Here is a 21304-nt window from a genome sequence, read left to right as displayed (position 1 = left end):
TGTTCTTTGTGTTCACAAGCTCTGTTGATGTCTGTCAGATAGTCTTTGTATACTGTATGTTACATGTCTCTTACACTCATCTGGGTTATGTAAGGTTTGTGGGTTTTTGTAATCATTTGTATAACACCTATGGCAAAACAAAAAAATAAAAAAAGAGTATAGTCTCTAAATGAATGACCCAACCTGATATCATCTTAATGCACAGTAACTGAGAATTGTTTAAAATAATAGTCACTTAGACTTTTCCCAAGGCTACATTAACAAAGTTTCTGAAATTCCTTACAGCTTGTCCATTTGTTTTTCACATATGCACCTTCATGTCACTATTAAGAAAATCCACACACACACACATACACACACACACACACACACACACACACACACACACACACACACACACACACACACACACACACACACACACACACACACACACACACACACACACACACACATATGCACGCCCGCATGCACGGACGCACACAATACAGCAGCTACGTACACACAGCTCACAAAGTGGGGACTTTCATGTTAACAAAAACTAGCAGAGCTATTTTCGTGGACACCCTACTCTAATGCACACACTATGTTTTTACATGCTTGGAATGACATAAGAAATAATAAAACCAAAAGAGTTGAACGAGACATAGCGGAGAAGAAGAATCAGAAGTTAGAGAATGATACCTAGAATGACAGGCAAGTAGTCCGTCACTCAACGTCACTGTTGGCCTGATTACGGAGACGCGGTCAGCAGGTCAGTCTTGTCAGTGGAAGTCGTCACGAATTCTCATGAACAGGTTCGTATGATATCGTACGAATAGTTATCCACAACCGTTCCTATGATATCGTACGAAACAGGCGACCGCCGGCTGTATATTGTACTTTTTACACCGTGACATTTGACATGGTTGACAGTTTTAGCTAGGCCTACTCTTGAGATTCAGATTATTAATACAAAATATAAATTATGATGTATTATTGTAGGTTAAGCTACCCAGCAGACAGCCAGCTAACAGTACAAATACTTTGTGACCTTACTTAAGTAGAAATGTTGGGTATCTATACTTTACTCGAGTCATTATTTTACAGCATACTTTTTACTTCTACTCCTTACATTTTCAGGCAATTACCTGTACTTTCTATTCCTTACATTTTAAAAATAGCCTTGTTACTCCTATTTCTGTTTGGCTTATTTTCATTCCAGCTTGTCATTGTTAAAAAAAAACACACACAAAAGAAAAACCCTATCCAGATAAATCGCTCCATCCAGATAGCGTGAATTTGATTGTGGTTGGATGAGAAGTATAAACATATACCATTTGCGATATAACATTAGTCATTATTTTTTTTTGTGGACATCCACAAAACATTTTTTTTTCTATATTAGGCCCATGTGGGGCGGGCTAAGCTTTTGTCCTTAATGGTATTTTTTCCCCCTTACATTACTTTTACTTTTATACTTTTAAGTAGTTTTGAAACCAGTACTTTTACACTTTTACTTGAGTAAAAAGCTTGAGTTGATACTTCAACTTCTACAGAAGTCTTTTCAAACCCTAGTAACTATACATCTACTGAATGTGAATACTTTTGACACCTCTGGATAGCACTGCGCTGCAATGTGACATTAAAGCCAGCAGTCGGCGCTGTCCCCATTTATGCAAGGATTTATTAAATAGGAACCTATTTACAAGTTACATTGTCACACTAACAAACCAGCCTGTATTGTCTTCACATTCAACATCCCTGTGAGACAGGATAAGTTCTGGATAAGCAGTGTTTGGATCCAGAATCAGAGGAGTGTGGGAGAGCATCTCCTTCATCTCGTTCCAGATGTTAAAGCTCAGGTTGCCCAGGTGTTTGGCCTCATCTAGTCTCGCTTTGCCTGACTTATCTCCACTGCGACCCTGCAGAGGAGGGTCTGGCTAATCCAAATAGCATTCCTGGATGGGAGAAAAACGTGCTCTGGTTTATTGGTATTTCTTGAATCCTATCACAATCGTCTTGGGCGGTGCTAAGCACCGGGAAAAGCAACGGTGCCTCTGCAAAATAGCTTTGGGAAGGAACTTGTTTTGGTGGAACGTGTACGTTCAAAAGTAGTTTTAGTCGTGCGACAGAAAACTCAGATTGGACAGATAGTCTAGCTAGCTGTCTGGATTTACCCTGCAGCCTTTAGTGTTGCAGTCACATCCCTCTGGAACACCCTCCCTGCAGATATCTGCAATGCTACATCCCTGGACACATTTAAAAAAAAAAACTCCTGAAACACCACCTGTTCACCACAGCCTTCAATCTTCCTTAGCTTAGCCACAGTAGTTCTGTAAAGTGTCCTTGGGTTTCATGAAAGGCACTATATAAATACAAGTTGTTATTATATTATTATTATTATTATTATTGTTATTATTATTAATAATTTGAGGCAGAAAGAACCTTTCAGTAATAAGGTAGGCAAAGCAGCTTTATTTGTATAGCACATTTCAGCAACAGGGTAATTCAAAGTGCTTTACATAAAACATTAAAGAGCAGTTTGAAAACGATTAAAAAACAAATTAAAACATTAAAGAGCAGGTTAAAATGATTTAAAAAAAATAAATAAAACAAAATAAAAGAAATTTCTGACCAGAGGTCCTTTTGGCTCCGGTTACTTGGTGTTTTCGTTAGAAGTTCTATTTTTCCCTATGATGTAGCCGTCGCAACAAAGCTTAATTTAATCTCTGTAAACCTTGCTAAATCCGGGACAGTTCACAGTCTGTCTCTTGATAAGTTCACAGAAATATCTGACAAGTTCAGAGACGATGTCTTTCTTATTGACCTAGTTCACAGACTAAATCTGACCAGTTCACAGACGTGGTCCTTGTATGGATAATCTATTGTCACACCCGCGTTGGAGAAATATAACAAATGAAGAGTTATTTAAAGAAAAGCAACATCAAAAAGAAAGGTCTTTAGCTTTGATTTAAAAGAACTGAGAGTTGCAGCGGACCTGCAGTTTTCTGGGAGTTTGTTCCAGATATGTGGAGCATAAAAACTGAATGCTGCTTCCCCCTGTTTAGTTCTTACTCTGGGAACAACAAGTAGACCTGTCCAAGACCACCTGAGAGGTCTGGGTGGGTCATAGTGTAGCAGACCTGTTCCAGACCACCTGAGAGGTCTTGGTGGGTCATAATGTAGTAGACCTGTCCCAGACCACCTGAGAGGTCTGGTTGGGTCATAGTGTAGTAGACCTGTCCCAGACCACCTGAGAGGTCTTGGTGGGTCATAGTGTAGTAGACCTGTCCCAGACCACCTGAGAGGTCTGGGTGGGTCATAGTTTAGTAGCAGATCAGAAATGTATTTTGGCCTTAAACCGTTTAGTGATTTATAAACCAGTAAAAGTATTTTGAAATCAATTCTTTGAGGCACTGGAAGCCAGTGTAGAGACTTCAGTACTGGAGTGATGTGATCCACTTTCTTGGTTTTAGTGAGGACACACAAGGCCGACGGCTGACAGTTGACAGAAAAGCCAGTCGAAATGATCAGTCTCCCCGTGTTGGTCCAAAAAGCGCCACAGAACACACCAAAAAGATGAGAGGAGATGAGACGTAATACATCTCTATAACAGCAGGCGGCGCTAATCTGTATTGTTGCCCAAGAAATGAAAACCGGCAGCTGATTGGACGAATGAGTCACATGGGTTTGTTTTTTCCGGAAATTCATGGCGGCCATTCAGAATACGATCATATATTGTAGTAAAATAGTTCAATGAAACATGTTTCTGAAAACATTTTAAACGAGAAATAGTCCATGCAGTTGCTGAATCTGTCTTCATTTCAGATCAACAAAGGTCAGTTTAAAAGATTTTCGTCAGATTTTGAGAGACTCTAGTCACCTCATTCCGCTCGCCATTACCGGGTGAGTCCCAACTGCCTTGCTTCCGACTGAACATGTCAGGTCGGCCAAAATGAACGCCGACAGCCCCCAGACTGACAAGTCACTGACCTCGCCAGACTGTCCAACAGCCGATAATCGGCTCGGTGTGTCCACACCATTAGTGAGGACTCAAGTAGCAACCTTCAGAATCAGCTGCAGTTGTCTGAGTGATTTTTTAGGGAGACCTGTAAAGACACCGTTACAGTATTCAAGTCTACTGAAGATAAAAGCATGGACAAGTTTTTCCAAATCCTGCTGGGACATAAGTCCTTTAACCCTTGATATATTTTTAAGGTGATAATAGGCTGATTTTGTAATTGTCTTAATGTGGCTGTTAAAATTCAGGTCTGAGTCCATGACTACACCAAGATTTCTGGCTTTGTCTGTTGTTTTTAACATTGTCGTTTGAAGCTGAGCGCTGACTTTCAATCGTTCCTCTTTTGCTCCAAAAACAATCACCTCAGTTTTTTCGTCATTTAATTTAAGAAAATTGTGGCACATCCAGTCGTTAATTTGTTCAATGCACTCCAGGCAAGGCAAGGCAAGGCAAGGCAGCTTTATTTGTATAGCACATTTCAGCAACAGGGCAATTCAAAGTGCTTTACATAAAACATTAAAGAGCAGTTAGAAGACAATTAAAAACAATTTAAAAACATTAATAAACAAATTAAAAACATTAAAAGACAGAATAAAATTGATAGTGCCGTATAAGAATAAAAGTTACAGTGCAGTATAAGAAATTAAAGTTAATAAAATAGATTATTTAAAGAAAAGCAACATCAAAAAGATAGGTCTTTAGCTTAGATTTAAAAGAACTGAGAGTTGCAGCGGACCTACAGGTTTCTGGGAGTTTGTTCCAGATATGTGGAGCATAAAAACTGAACGCTGCTTCACCCTGTTTAGTTCTGACTCTGGGGACAACAAGTAGACCTGTCCCAGACCACCTGAAAGGTCTGGGTGGGTCATAGTGTAGTAGACCTGTCCCAGACCACCTGAGAGGTCTGGGTGGGTCATAATGTAGTAGCAGACCTGTCCCAGACCACCTGAGAGGTCTGGGTGGGTCATCGTGTAGTAGACCTGTCCCACACCACCTGAGAGGTCTGGGTGGGTCATAGTGTAGTAGCAGATCAGTAATGTATTTTGGCCCTAAACCGTTTAGTGATTTATAAACCAGTAAAAGTATTTTGAAATCAATTCTTTGAGGCACTGGAAGCCAGTGTAAAGACTTCAGTACTGGACTGATGTGATCCACTTTCTTGGTTTTAGTGAGGACTCGAGCAGCAGCGTTCTGAATCAGCTGCAGCTGTCTGATGGATTTTTTAGGGAGACCTGTAAAGACACCGTTACAGTAGTCAAGTCTACTGAAGATAAAAGCATGGACAAGTTTTTCCAGATCCTGCTGAGACATAAGTCCTTTAACCCTTGAAATATTTTGAAGGTGATAATAGGCTGATTTTTTAATTATGTTAATGTGGCTTATAAAATTCAGGTGTGAGTCCATGACTACACCAAGATTTCTGGCTTTGTCTGTTTTTAACATTGTCGTTTGAAGCTGAGCGCTGAATTTCAATTGTTCCTCTTTTGCTCCAAAAACAACCACCTCCGTTTTTTCTTCATTTAATTTAAGAAAGTTCTGGCACATCCAATCATTAATCTGTTGAATGCACTTATTTAATTGTTGTATTGGGCTATAGTTCCCTGGCGATAAGGTTATGTAAATTTGTGTGTCATCCGCATAACTATGGTAACTTATTTTGTTGTTTTCCATAATCTGAGCCAGTGGAAGCATGTAGATGTTGAACAGAAGAGGCCCCAGAACTGAGCCTTGGGGAACTCCGCACATCATATTTGTATGCTCAGATGTATAATTACCTATAGACACAAAGTAGTCCCTATTCTTTAAAGAGGATTCAAACCACTTTAGTACTGAGCCAGAAAGACCAACCCAGTTTTCCAATCGGTCAAGCAATATGTCATGGTCTACCGTATCAAATGCAGCACTGAGATCAAGTAATACTAAGACTGAAATTTTGCCACTATCTGTGTTTAAGTGGATGTCATTTGAATTTTGTCTATGAAGAAGGAGGCAAAGTCATTGCAAGCCTTGGTAGACAACAGTTCAGATGCTATTGGTACTGGAAGGTTTGTTAATCTATCAACAGTAGCAAACAAAGCACGTGAATTATTATTGTTTCTGGCGATAATGTCAGAGAAAAAGGACCGCCTTGCATTTCTTAGTTCCAGATTATAAATGCGAAGTCTGTCTTTATAAGTGTTATAATGGATCTGGAGATTAGATTTTCGCCAACTGCGTTCAGCTTTTTGACACTCTTTTTTCTGTTCTCACAACTATAACATTTCTCCATGGAGATCTTTTCTTGCTAGAGACAGCTTTGACCTTAGTGGGAGCAATAGCATCAATAACATTCATAATTTTACAGTTTTTACCGGCGTTTTTTTTACAGAAATTATCTACAAGCTCAGTCACTGAGGCCCCAGTGAGGGCGGGTGTAGAGGAGAAAAGCTGAATGAATGATTCACTGGTGTTTTCAGTGATATACCGTTTTCTAATTAACTTTGTTTGAACACTTTTGGACACAGAGATAGTGCCTTTAAAGAAAACACAGGAATGATCAGAGAGAGCAACATCAGTCACCACAACCTTGGAAATGTTTAGACCCTTTGAGATAATCAAGTCCAGTGTGTGCCCCTTATTGTGCGTGGGCTGTGTAACATGCTGAGTCAGTCCATAGCTCTCAAAAATACAACACAGTTCTTTGGTCCCTCGGGGTTGTTAACATGAATGTTAAAATCACCAGCAATAATTACACGGTCAAAGTTAATACAGATTATAGACAGCAGTTCATTAAAATCGTCAAAGAAGTTTGCACAGTATTTAGGTGGCCTGTAGATATTTATTCAAGTATAGCTTGAGGGGAGGATCTTAGCTGAAGAGCCACATATTCAAAAGAAGCAAAATTTAGCAAAAAGTTAGGGGGGTCTGACTCAATGAGAACAGCAGCACTGTTATTATGGTCCAACCAGGTTTCAGTTAAAAACATAAAATCAAGATTGTGCTTGATAATAAAATCATTGATTAAAAATGATTTTCCTGCCAAAGACCTAACGTTCAGTAGGGCTAGTGTTAGTGTGTTTTCATTTTTTGGGACAGACTGTGGCTGACGAGGAATGGATGCTAAATTTGCAAAGTTTGCAGTTACGTGCTTATTCACCATTCTTTTTCTATTACCGATCACAACATAAATTGTGGAAGAATCTAATAAGCAGGGCCCAGGCTTGTCTTGGAAAGAGTCATAAATGCTACTAGGCGTGCAGCCTGGACCCGGCCCATATCAGTTAATGCTTGCTGCATTTTGCACATAAGCATCCTTATCCGTTTGGGGAGAAGGAGTTAACTGCTGTCCTTGAGGAGGGATATGTGCCTGGCGTTTTACGATGGGAGAAGGAAGGGGGGCATACTTGGTTCCAGCATTTACCAGCTGCTTCATCTGGTCAGTGAACTCCAACATGGGGATCGGGGAAAGAGGGGAGAGCGACGTATCCTTAAAGAGGTCCTCAAAGCTTTCGTGGTTGTCAAAGGGGTTTGAGGAGTGTTGGACGGGTGAGAAGGGGTGTTGAGATTTCTCATCTCCGCTCTGTGGTCTCCCATGGTCAAATCTTTGCTCAGGTGGGGGCTGTAGTGGATCACTGCCGCACTTTGTTGTGTCTTCCTCTTGTTTTGGTTCATCTTGTCTCGTGTCCTTGGCAAAGGGAGCAGATGTGTGGCGCAGAAAGTAAAGTAGGCTAGAGGTGAACAGCTTTACTCCTGGTTTGTTAAGGAAGAGTCCATCTGCTTTAAAAAGATGTCTGCAGCCCCAGAAAATGTTAAAATTGTCAATGAACTGCAGAGAATGGTTGGTACATGCATTTGAAAGCCATCTGTTCAGTGCCAGCAGTCTGCTGAATCTCTCAGCTCCTCTTCTGACTGGCGGTATAGGGCCACTGATAAACACCTTTGCGTTTAGGGAGCTGACTGCGTTCAGCAGATTCATAAAGTCATGATTCAGCACTTCAGAGTCTTGCTTTACAACATCATTTGACCCTATATGCAGTATAATGTTCTTCACAGTTGGGTGTGCTGCTATGATATCCTGGATTCTTTGGGTCAAGTCAGACACCATGTCTTTGGGAAAACAGAGTATTTTGTTGTTTTTACTGCTTTTTATATCTTTCACAGCAGAGTCACCCACAATCAGAGTTTGGGGCCCAGTCATTAGCTTTCCCTGTAGCTTTTTACTTTTAGAATTGCTCTCAGTCCTTACCCTGCTGTGTGACGAGACGTAATCCAGGTCATGTCCAGGGTCCTGCAGCAGAGGAGCAAATCTGTTCTTCACCTGCACACTCATTTGTTGGGGAGGCATTTTGTTGGTGGTTTTCCCTTTTGCAGTTGTCCACGGCTGTGTCCTACTAAGTACAGGGGTTGAAGAGGCGCTCTGCCTGGGTGGTAATGCAGGCCAGCTGGTTGCATCACAAATCTCAGGGCGCTGTGCCCTGCCCGTTAGTCATCCTCCCATTTCCCAGGAAAATGATTTACTCTTAGGCTTTGCAGCAGAAATATGCAAGCAGAAGCAGGAGCAAGCAGTAGAGCATATGCACTGTAAGAATCAGGAAGAGTTATACTCAGTCAGCTGTTGTATTGGACTAGTCCCCTGGCGATAAGGTTATATAAATTTGTGTGTCAACTGCATTACTATGGTAACTTATTTTATTGTTTTCCATAATTTGAACCAGTGGAAGCATGTAGATGTTAAACAGGAGAGGCCCCAGAACTGAGCCTTGGGGAACTCCGCACGTCATATTTGTATGCTCAGATGTGTAATTACCTATAGACACAAAGTAGTCCCTATTCTTTAAATAAGCAAGCCACATTAGTACTGAGCCAGAAATGCCAACCCAGTTTTCCAATCGGTCTAGTAATATGTCGTGGTCAACCATATCAAATGCAGCACTGAGATCAAGTAATACTAACACTGAAATTTTGCCACTATCTGTGTTTAAGTGGATGTCATTAAAGACTTTTACAACAGCCTTTTCAGTGCTGTGATGTGGTCGAAAACCTGACTGGAAGGCATCAAAACTGTTGTTTAGTGACAAGAAAATGTTGAGTTGTTGAGAAACTGTTTTTTCTATGATTTTACCAAAAAATGGAAAGTTTGATATCGGCTTATAGTTGCTCATTAGTGATGTGTCTAGATTGTTCTTTTTTAAGAGTGGCTTGATGACTGCAGTTTTCAGGGCCTGTGGGAAGATACCTGAAAGAAGAGATGTATTTACAATCTGTAGAAGATCTGTAGCCAAACAATTCAAAACATTTTTGAAAAGACCTGTTGGTAGAATATCAAGGCAACAGGAGGAGGTTTTCAGATGTTGTATAATGTCTTCCAGGTAGGAGGTGTAATCACTTTTTGGCAAGTGCAAAACTACATGTTACTGCATATTTTAACTGGTAAAAATGACTGGATTTTGGTACACACAGAGCAAGTAAAATAATATAGAGTCATAAGGATAATTGCATGAGCGATACTTTCTTTATTTTATATATAACCCAGTTGTAAATCATGTTATTTATAGGCTACAGTCCGTTTTCCAAATATAGCCTAAACAAGGATAAGAGACATATAGGTCTACCAAACATATTCCATCAGAAACAATCGGCACTTTAATTAACTGTAACTATAATCAGATAAATATCATGCCTGGTTACGTTTATGAACAGCAAACACTACTTTAGCCACAATTGCGATTAGTCTGTTACAAGAAACAATTAAGTACATACCTTTACTATTAAAGGCATACTATGCAGTTTCCATTTTTGTCAAACAAAAGGTTACGAATGTGTGGTGATGAGACAGGGTGGAGTTATATTTTGGGTAGATTATTTTGGGTCAGGAGGTGCAAACTGTTAAAGCTCTCACCGTTCCCAAGTTGTTTTCTTTGGCAGATCCTCCTGTTCTTTCTATTTTAATAAATTTGCTCCTAGGATCGTAGGCTGAGGTGAGACTGGGTGACAGGTTGGAGTGGGGAGGTTTCTAAAGTTAAATGACATCTTTAGAGAGCAAATGTTGCCAACATTTTAAAGTATATGTTGGCTAAGGTAGTGTTCCTCTGGTCTATACAGACCACAACCCAATAACTTTTTTTGAACTCCATTGGTTGATGCGATGATTGTTTTTGCCCATATAAGCCCTTGGCTCTTAAATATTGTACTATACCAATGTGTAATCTCTCTACTCTAGTTCTATCTGTCTAGTAACTCTTAAATGCTTCTCAGGTGCTGGAGTTGCTTAGTTGGCTTAGGCTGGCTGGGGAGGGGGATGCATCCTGTCAGTGAGCAAACAAGTCCTTAAGACAAAGCTGAGAGGCATATTATCGTGTATATATATAAATATATATATATATATATATATATATATATATATGTGATGAACTATAAAAACTCACTTGTCCCTGGCTTCGTTCCAAGGTAATATGATGAATGAATGAATTTGATACTTTTTAGGCACCAACCAAATAGACTTCTACTCTAAAGCACTGCCCGGTTTAGGGAACTCAGATCACAACATGATCAAACTGATGCCTGCTTATGTGTCCAGGCTGCGGCGTGAGAAAGTCAGAAAGGTATCGGTTAAGAGCTGGACTGCTGCAGCATCCGAGGCACTGCGAGATTGCCTAGAGCGCACGGACTGGGATGTAGTGACCGACGGGACTGAAAACGTCAACGCTTGCTATCTCAGGGTGGATAACATTCTGCGAGGACACAATCATTCCCAAAAAGACTGATAAGATGTTTCCCAACAACAAGCCCTGGGTAACCCCAGAACTAAAACAACTTCTTAACCAAAACAAGCGAATGTTCAAATCTGGAGGAAATAGAGAAGAGAAAACTGTGCAGTAAAACATAAAAAGTATGATCAGGGACTGTAAAGCGGCATATAAACATAAATTATAGAACTTTTTTAGAAATGATGCTAGGAGAGCATGGCAGGGGGTTCAGGCAATCACATGATACAAGCCTAAGAAACATCTCATGGCAGTGGAAAACAAACTTGAAATGGTCAATAATGTAAATGAGTTTTATTGTAGATTTGACATTCATGATTTACAGCTGAACAGGAATTGATTTATGAAGATTTCAGTAGTATGAAGTGTGGGGACATTGTCATTTCTATAGACGATGTTAAGTCTTACTTTAGACATGTGAATCCCTGTAAAGCTGGTGGGCCTGATGGTATTAGCAGCAGGACATTAATGGTGTGTGCAGATCACTTGGCACAGCCCTTTCAAAGGCTGTTCCAGCTGTCAATAGACACTGGTGTAGTTCCTTGTCTATGGAAAAAAAATCTCTGATCGTGCCGGGACCCAAAAACAATAAACCTAGGGAACTTAATGACCTGCGCCCTGTTGCCCTAACATCTACAGCAATGACATGTTTTGAAAAAATAATTCTGAAACAGCTTTTATGTGAGGTCACACCATCCTTAGACCCAAACAATTTGCATATCGTGCAGAGAGAGGGGTTGAAGATGCACTGCTGACCTTGACAAACAACATATATCAGCACCTTAAACAGGCAAAGAGTCTTGTCAAGATTGTGTTCATAGACTTCAGCAGTGCCTTCAACACAATCCAACCCCACCTGATGGCAAAAAAATTGGTACACCTCGGGGTTAACCCAGGATAAGTTTTGTGGATTTTTGACTTTCTGACAAACCGCAGTCAACAAGTCAAATTCAACTCATGTGTCTCATTGTTAAAAGCCATAAACACAGGGGCACCACAAGGGTGCATTCTGTCCCCTATTCTATACACTTTATACACCAATAACTGCCAAGCAACCTCCTCAGACCACACTTATTTTAAATACGCTGATGATACAGCATTACTGGGTTTTGTAAAGTCTAATACTGCATCCCTAGAGGGTTTTGACACGGAGGTGCAGGGTTTTATTAAATGGTGTACAGATAATTTCCTTGCGAAGAAAACAAAGGAGATGACCATAGATTTTAATAAAAAACGAATTATAGTTCCACCCTCAAATATAAATGGTGTAGTGGTAGAGCAGGTCACAACATACACATATTTGGGTGTTGAAATAGACAATAAACTGACATTTAATGAAGGTGCACAAAATAAGTCCAAAAAGTTGCAGAAGAAGATGTTTTTTCTAAGGAAACTCAATCATTTTAGAATAGACAGCTGTATTCTTCAGATGTTTTACAAAGCTCTCTTGCAGAGTGTCTTATCATTTGGCCTTATTTGTGCCTTTGGTAACGTAATGTATATCAAGGACCAGAAGAAAGTGCAACAAATAGTCAAAACAGCCAGTAAGATCATACGAGTTGATCAGGTATCTGTAGCTCAATTGTACAATGACCTTAGTTTAAAAAAGACCAAACTAATTCTAAATGATTCAACCCACCCTCTTCATCAGAATTTCATAGCAGCAACAGGTCCAGTGGCAGACTCCTGCAAAGGAAAATTAGGACTACAAGGTACAGCAAGTCTTTTGTGCCTACAGCAGACTGCACATAGACTTAAAAACTCTTAGGCATTTTAAACGAGCATACTGTACATATATCAGCACTCAACTATTTACTTATTCATACATGCTTGTCATGTTTCTTCAATGTTCTTACTGCTTTGTCTGTCTTGTCCTTGTTTTTCTCTCATTTAATGTTTTGTATTGATGTTTTTAATGTTATGCATTAGGCTGTATAACAATGGAGCGTGTAATGGTGACCAGATGAATTTCCTACTTGGGATGATAAGGTTTACCTTGACCTTGACCTTGACGTCATAGAGACACGCAGGAAAAACTCTACATTACACACAGAGATGGGACTCACGTAGTAGGAGCTTAAAAACACATAAAAAGATTTGTGCCGTAATGTGTAATGTAATTTGTTTTCGGTTTCATAAAACAGGTATCGAAAAAAGGATGGTTTAGGAACCGGTATCAAAGTCACAGTATTGGTACTGACATTTTTTGAACGATACATGTAGTGTCTTTCACTTTACTTACCAATCTCTGGTGTCTTTATGGAGTCCTCATCTGACATCTCTTTCTGTACTGAGGGTGCTGTGGGGTCTCACACAGTCAACAAGTAAATAACTAGTTTCAGTTTCATAAATAGGCTTTTAAGTAAGTAAAGAGTGAACCAGCATGCCAAGAAAACCACCACGGAATTCTAAAAAATATAATATTTAAAAAAAATTAAAGACATGTACAGTGTTTTAAAACAAAGAGGATTGAGTGTGCAATGTTCACAGTATAAATAATTATTTTTATTTAGTGCTAATCCTTTAACTGCCACGCCCCCCTGACTATGACAGGTCAGGCTGATGTCATTGTTTCCCCAATAACCACTTGCAGGCTGCAACAACCAGAATAAACAGCTTTTCCTCCTCTGGCAGATGGCATAACGCCTTATCTGTGTGTCTTAGTAAAATGATTATAGAGACCTTTAAATGTGGTACGGAAATTCATTTCAAGGTAAATATATTCTTTGTTGGTGTTGATATAGTGGGCGGGGTAAAGCCAGGACTGACTGAATATAATCAGCTTGTTCTCATGGATGTTAGTTGGACGTGTGTGTCAGTACCTACTGTCAAACTTACGTCCATATATTTGTTTCATATGACTGCTGCGATAACTCTTACAGTATTTTGAAATTTTCTGGGTTGCGACTACTCGAGGAGCATGGACTGTGGTAAGATGAAAAAACTAGGTGATGTTTAGTGTGATATAATTGGTGAGACAAATATGCCTATGTGCCTACAGTTTGGGGTTTTCACTACTATTAGCATGGCATAATGTAGACAAATGGCTATAAACAGAGAAGGACAAGGCTGATTTTTTTTATTGTGATCCTGCCTTTTACAATACGTATTAATTGTATGCGTTTGTCTTTTTGCTGCTTGTCATGCCTTGCAGGAACAGTAGATACAAAGGAATCAGTCATGCATGTTTCGTCCCCTGACAATTGTGACATTGACATTTTAGAGAATGGAAGGACCGTCAAAGATGTCATAGACAATAAAATAAAAGAGCTTGGATCTATGGTGAGTATGAGAGACATTATGTCACTTTTTCAAACTATGAATATCTGTGTAATTGTGTGAAAATATTGCAAGATAGATTTCAAAATGAAATGTTAACTTGGCTCTACTAGGACAATGAAGAGCCATTCTACGTGGCAAATCTAGATAGCGTGTATAAGAGACACCTCAGATGGCTTACTAACTTGCCTCGAGTCAAGCCTTTCTATGCAGTGAAGTGCAACAACACAGCAGCAGTTTTCAGGATGATGAGTGCTCTGGACACAGGTTTCGACTGTGCCAGCAAGGTACTGATGAACTATTTCAAAGATAATCTAGCTCTCCGTTTTCTTTGTTATCGAGAAAGGTTGTTTCCTTCTCAGCTGGCTCATTTGAAACATGTTTTGGTCAAACACAGGGTGAGATCCAGATGGCCTTGTCCCTCGGAGCGACACCTGATAATATCATATACGCACATACAACCAAACCACTGTCACACATCAGATATGCCTGTGCTCATGGAGTAGATATGATGACTTTTGATAGTGAGGATGAACTCCTTAAAGTGTCTCGTTGTCACGCCAAAGCCAAGTAAGTGAACAACTAATGATACTTTTGTTCCTACGTTGAGTGTAAATTCTTGTTAAAGCATTGATTAAGATAAAGTCTTTCAAATCACTTTCCAGACTGGTACTCCGCATCACAGTGGATGACTCCAAGTCGCTAATAAAACTCAGTTCAAAGTTCGGAGCCAGACTGGTGTCAGTCGGTAAGCTGCTGGAACGTGCTGGAGAGCTGGGCTTAGACGTCATAGGGGTCAGCTTTCACGTAGGCAGCGGTTGCACTGAAGGTTCAACATTCAAACAGGCCATTGTAGATGCCAGACATGTCTTTGACATAGCGGTAAGTCATCGTCTTAGCAATAGAACAATTTAATGTAATGTTTTTTGTCAGTTAATGTATCTCTTTACAATTTGCAGTTGTGTTGCAAACCAGTAAGTAGTAAAATTCATAGAGTGCTTTTACAGATAGAAATCACAGTGCTTTGCATAAAAACATACAAGATAAGACGCAATACATTATTAAAATTAATAGTAAAACATAAAAAAATAAAGTACAGGTAGGTCAACCAAATTCCTGTCTTAATCTGATTTTAAAAGAGTCCACAGGAATAGCAGACCGTAAAGATGGAAGCAGAGCTTTCTAAAGTCTTGGTGCTACAGACTCAAAAGGTTGATCACCACGGTCTTAAAGGATAATTTCGTTTTTTTTTTCAATCTGGACCCCATTTCCCCATGCATTTGTGTCTATTAGACTGATGTGACCAAAAGTCTTTCAGATTGGCCCAGTATTAATCAAGATCACAGTGACGGGCTTGCGCAAACCAGGCTGCAAGGTAACCTAATTGCAGCTGGGGGTAATTGTGCACCCTCAATTTTTTTTGCCACTGACAGGCTGAGATTGTTATTAAAAGTGTCTGAAAACAACATCGATGGTGACTTTTTGTCAGAAGACAGCGGTGTGGAGTGTGGAAAGCGAGTTGGGTGTAAGGCGTTCCAGTAGTTCTTGTTTTGGTGTAGGCTACAGAAATGATGGGTTTATGTTATTATCTAAAGGATTTTCAATGCCATGGCTCAATATTTAAATGCTTTTTACAATGTGGATGAGGTCATTATAATTGGATGGCTGACTGTATTCACCTCCTGCTTAAGCAGCTGGGAGGTGGAGAATAACTGAGAATAAATGCGCACTTTGAATGGGTGTTAAAAAAAAAAAAAAAATGTATCCTTAATAGCATTGAGACAGAGCAGTTGAGAAATAAAGCTGCATATCATCCGCATAAAACTGGTGTGCAATATTATATCCGTTTATTAGTCCCAATGGCTGCAAATATAAAGAAAATTGCATGGGCCCCAGAACTGAGCCCTAGGAAAACTACAAGACAGTGAATCAGACACAATGACTCCAATAGAGACGGAGAAGCTTCTGTCAGTGAGACACGATGAAAACCAGTCTAAATCCATGTCTGATATGCTCACCCAATCATGTAACCTCCTAATCAGGATATGATGGTCTACTGTGTCAAATACCAGCTCAGGTCAAGAAGTATAAATAAATGTCATTTGAAACCCTTACTGTATTGTAGCTATTGTATTTGTGTTGTTGATTTTGCATTCATGTTGTAGCTTTTGTATTCATATTGTGGCTGTTGTATTTGTGTTGTGGCTTTTGTATTTGTCTTGTTGCTTTTGCATTTGTGTTGCAATACATTAAACATCCACAGGAGTAAAATGAATGCACATTACAATAATAATATGATTCTTAAAACATCATGAATAACAGTGAAACAGTGACAGGGAAAATTATACTGCAAAACTTCAAATTGTACTGCAAAGTTTAAGTAAATGTTGCTGATAATACTTTTACTTTAGTAAGATTTTGAAAGCAGGACTTTACTTCTAGTGAACTTTTTTCACAGTGTGGTATTAGCACTTTAATAAAAAAGATGTTCTTCTTCCACCACTGGCTGCTGCTAACAGTTTCCCATTTTGATTGTTGATATGACTGATATCTTTTTCAGAATTTCCTGGGAGTCCAGATGAGACTCTTGGACATTGGTGGAGGATTTTCTGCGATCGGGGACTTTCAAGAGAAATTTGAAGAGGTAAAATGGAAAAAATATACAATGCTAGTGCTTGTTCATGGTCTACAACTCAATTATTCAGGTCAAACAAACAACAAACAAAAGTAAAAAAAAAAGACATGTACAGAATGACGCAGAACTACTTACTACATATAAAAACAATCCTTTCCTGTTTTCCCGTAAGGACTATGTAGAAGACTATCAATGGATGTAAAAACAACATTTATTTAAATAATATTTTTTGGCATTTTAGGCCTTCATTTTTGATAGGACAGATGAAGACATACAAGGGGAGAGAGAAGCGGAATGACATGCAGCAAAGGGACACAGGTTGGAGACAAACCTGTGTCGAGGAGTGATCCTCTGTATATGAGCGCACGCTCTACCAGGAGAGCTACCCAGGCGCCCTATCAATAGATTTTTAAATGCATACTACAATTGTGTAATTGTGTACAATGCCTAAGGACATTTTAGATGAATTTTCATAACGTGTTTATGGTCTCAATCGCTAGTTTCAAAGCTTCTTTAATCAGTCCCTTGAAGATTTCACTGCCTTTTTTTAATATTGTTGCGGCCCAAAATGCCTGATTTTGCAGGAGATTTTTTAAAAAATTGCGATAAAAGTTGTGATGACATTGAAAATAAAATGATTTGTGAAATTTGTTAGGGGGGGGGCAGGGGGATCTCTAAAAATATTAACAGTGTGTCAATTTCAGTTTTGTGTAATGTGATCATTGTGGATTATTATGTGTAAAATTGCAAAAATATTATTCATTCATGGATGATGGTGATTTAAACCTAATTCACTTGAATAGAGATGACTATACTATATATCATACTATCTACTATATTATACATGCTGTTCTTGTCACATGCATCAAGGTGTGGCGGCACAGAAGTGCAAAGTCAATTCATGTTTAGTTCATGTTAACTCAAAGATTCATAGAAAAAATATAAACGTTGGAGGCCAATAATCGGCGCACGAAGTCCCTGAAATCCATTCTGCAGTTAGCATCGTATAGCCATGGCAAAAAGAAAACAAGGCAGTTTAATTAATTAGTTAAATCGGAACAGCCAGCAGTGGAGAGACTGGAAGAGCCGATATACATGGCTGTTTGTTAACCCTTGTGTCGTCTTTAACCCTTGAGCGAGAGTCTATCAATCTATTAATAGTCAATCTATTGATTGATGCTAAATAGCTGACAGTATCATGCCTTTGCATCTTGAGCAAAGTTGCTCTTGGCCACTGGCTGCAATCTTTGTTTTTATTCAGAATAGATGCAAGTAACAGCTGCATGTTTTTCACTTCACCTTTTCACATTTTAATAGCAAAGTTCTTCTTGTTTATTTTAAGGCTGGAGGCAATTCCAGGTGCAACTCCCAATGCACTTTTGTTTGCAGAGTAAAAAGATGTTTAAGACTGTTTCCCCTGCAGGGAGATCACGAACTAAAACCTAAGTGTTGCTCCCCCAAAAGGCCTCAGGCGATACTGTAACTACAGTCTGCACTGCATGTCGGAGAATAGCGCAGACACACAAGGATAACTAGCCAGTTGAGATTGTGTGTGTATGTCCTTGAGAACAGTAAGTTGTATAACTTATGTTGTCAGTTCATTTAAGCCTGGTCTTGTTAATTTAAATTAAGTTAACTGGTGATTTTCGTTGTTTGTGTTCTTCACCTGCAAGCTGAATTGCACGTGGCTGTTGATTCGATTGCGATTGCTGAACGCCCTCGCCCACGTTTGTATTTGAGGAGCATTATTTCCATGCTTGGGCTATCTTCCATTTTGTTTGACAATAATTCGGATTCAAGAAGAAGTGACATCACCCAACTTAGAGCACCTTTAAAGAGTTCGCAAAATGTCTGAAATATTAGGTGTAGGTAGGTGTAGGTGTAAACCCTTTTGAATATGCCCATTGTGTTTTTCCCTCCTAGTTTTCAGAAGTGATTAATGGAGCATTGGATGAATTCTTCCCGCCTGACAGTGGGGTGCAGATTATTGCAGAGCCGGGCCGGTACTACATGGAATCAGCCTTCACACTGGCAGCGAACGTCATTGCCAAAAGAATAGTCAGTGATGATGTGGATGAACATAGTGGTAATGTATAGATTTGTCTTTTGAAGCCATATATGTTGTGTATCCAGTATTATATTTGCATGTATTTTTATTTTTTATAACTTCAACAAGAATCCTCTTCAGTAGAGAGTCATTCAGCCTCTGAGTGAGCACAATCCTGACTTGCAGCGTTGTAGTAACTCACTTTGTGCAGAACCCAAGATGCAATTGGTTGACATAGATAATAAAAACATCATTTGTATTGCTTTGTATAAGTTTCCAATATTTTCAATGTTTTTGCAAAAATACTGCATAGTTGCCATTTTAGTAACTTTCATTATTTTGCATATATTTCTTCCAGACGGAGAGGAAAACAGCCCTGGCAGAATGATGATGTACTACCTTAATGATGGAGTGTATGGCTCCCTGAGTTGCATCGTCAATGACCATGCTCACCCCAAGTGTGAGCCATATCTTCACAGGGTAAATATAAACCCTGTCACCACATAAGAAAGCCAATATTGGACGGTTCTGCAAAACACCAGATTACATCCAAGGTATGGTGAGACAAGAAACATTGTAATGATTACGGAAAGATCGTGGTTGTGGTTTAGAGAAAAGCAAAAATTAAATGTAGGTGACAGAACACAGCCAGCCTGCGACCTCCACAAGCTTACTGTCCACCTAAAGAGGACACTCCTAAATTAGCACTTAACTTTGGCTTTGGAATTGTTGCATAATGGAAGTAATTGCTTGGGATACTACACACAAAACAGTGATGGGTTCTTTCTGTAAACACACGGTTGGGTTGCTCATATTGGGTCAAAAAGGTTCTGAGTGGTTCATTTGCAGCTGAATAGCTGGTTGGGTTACTTTGACCCAGCGGTTGGTTCATTCATTTTCCTGTTACGGTTACGTTGGGTTAAGAGTATAGGCTCTAAATGAATGACCCAACCTGATATCATCTTTATGCACAGTAACTGAGAATCGTTTAAAATAATAGTCACTTACCATCTGGCCTGATGGTAAAATGCCATGTCAGACATGAGCTAGGAATAGATTGTGGTAGAATATGATAACTAGTGATGTTCATTGTATATGTTAATGTTTGTGCTCTACACAGGTTGTTGAGAGCAGCGAGCGGAGATACCGGTCTGTTATCTGGGGTCCAACCTGCGACAGCTTTGACAAAGTAATTGACAACTACTGGATTCCTGAGTTGCGTGTGGGGGACTGGCTTCTCGTCGACAACATGGGTGCTTACTCTGTCAGTTTGACGTCTGACTTCAATGGCTTTGAAAGAGCGCACATTTACCCTGTTGTGACAGCTGAGACCTGGCACTCCTTAAACCTTTCTCACACCTTCAACTACCGTTAATGATCTGGTAACACTTCTGTTGGACAACAGCGCAATAATGAATATTTTGTAACATAAATTAATATTACTGCACCTGCAATCCACCGTAGGATACTTTTTTTCCAGTTTAAAATTATATTTGTGAATTTCTTTTATCATCCACTGTAGAGTTTCTGTCTGAGAGCATTAGATTACTTAAGAGTAAGAGTGTAAACACAAGTTCTACTGTTAATTAAATGTCCCTTTTAAACTGTGATCTTATGGTGGAAATGTTATTTTAACAAAAGCATGACAACACATACAATAAATACAATAAATTATCATTTTTACAGTAGGATTTAAAACTAAAATGACATGGTTTATTGGCATTTCTTTAATCCAATCACAATCGTCTTGGGTGGTGCTAAGCACCGGGAAAAGCTGTGGTGCCTCTGCTAAATAGTCTCGGGAAGGAACTTGTTTTGGTGGAACGTGTGTACGTTCAAAAATAGTTTTAGTCGTGCAACAGAAAACTCAGATTGGACAGATAGTCTAGCTAGCTGTCTGGATTTACCCTGCAGAGATCTGAGGAGCAGTTAACCAGAGTCCTCAGAAATTTACCGGAGTTTAAAATGCCAACACAAAGGAAGCCCAAGGCAACGGCTATCTGGCATAAATGAGTGAAATCCGATGGAATTTCGAGGATATAGACTGGCCTCGTCTATCAGAGCTCCTGAGAGCCGTCTTCACTTCTCAGCTGCTCCTCTGTGGCTCCGACTGTGTCTGAAAGAGCTGCTATCTCTCTGCTCAGAGTCTCAAACTTCCCCTTCATCCTGACTCTTCTGCTCCTCTTCCTCCCTTGCATGCGGAGTTCCCCAAGGCTCAGTACTGGGGCCTCTCCTGTTTAACATCTACATGCTTCCACTGGCTCAAATTATGGAAAACAATAAAATAAGTTACCATAGTTATGCAGATGACACACAAATTTATATAACCTCATCGTTAGGGTACTATAGTCCAATACAACAACTGACTGAGTGCATTGAACAAATTAACGACTGGATGTGCCAGAAATTTCTTAAATTAAATGACGAAAAAACGGAGGTGGTTGTTTTTGGAGCAAAAGAGGAACGATTGAAAGTCAGCGCTCAGCTTCAAACGACAATGTTAAAAATAACAGACAAAGCCAGAAATCTTGGTGTAGTCATGGACTCAGACCTGAATTTTAACAGCCACATTAACATAATTACAAAGTCAAACTATT

The 21304-nt window shown here is 39.5% G+C and overlaps 1 protein-coding gene across 1 annotated transcript; it reads left to right on the top strand.

The window, feature by feature from the left end:
• The first annotated feature begins 758 nt into the window (after nt 1-758).
• LOC114554723 (ornithine decarboxylase-like) lies at nt 759-20207 on the top strand. Its single transcript, XM_028576726.1, has 9 exons — nt 759-797; nt 13901-14028; nt 14139-14312; nt 14423-14595; nt 14691-14907; nt 16586-16669; nt 18584-18746; nt 19066-19187; nt 19828-20207. Exons 2-9 carry the CDS (start codon nt 13927-13929, stop codon nt 20080-20082), a joined length of 1290 nt encoding a protein of 429 aa, XP_028432527.1. The 5' UTR covers nt 759-797; nt 13901-13926; the 3' UTR covers nt 20083-20207.
• Nucleotides 20208-21304: the final 1097 nt, after the last annotated feature.

Source organism: Perca flavescens, chromosome 4 (genome assembly GCF_004354835.1).
Source record: "Perca flavescens isolate YP-PL-M2 chromosome 4, PFLA_1.0, whole genome shotgun sequence".
NCBI lineage: Eukaryota > Metazoa > Chordata > Actinopteri > Perciformes > Percidae > Perca > Perca flavescens.
This window is presented reverse-complemented; position numbering and strand designations above follow the sequence as displayed.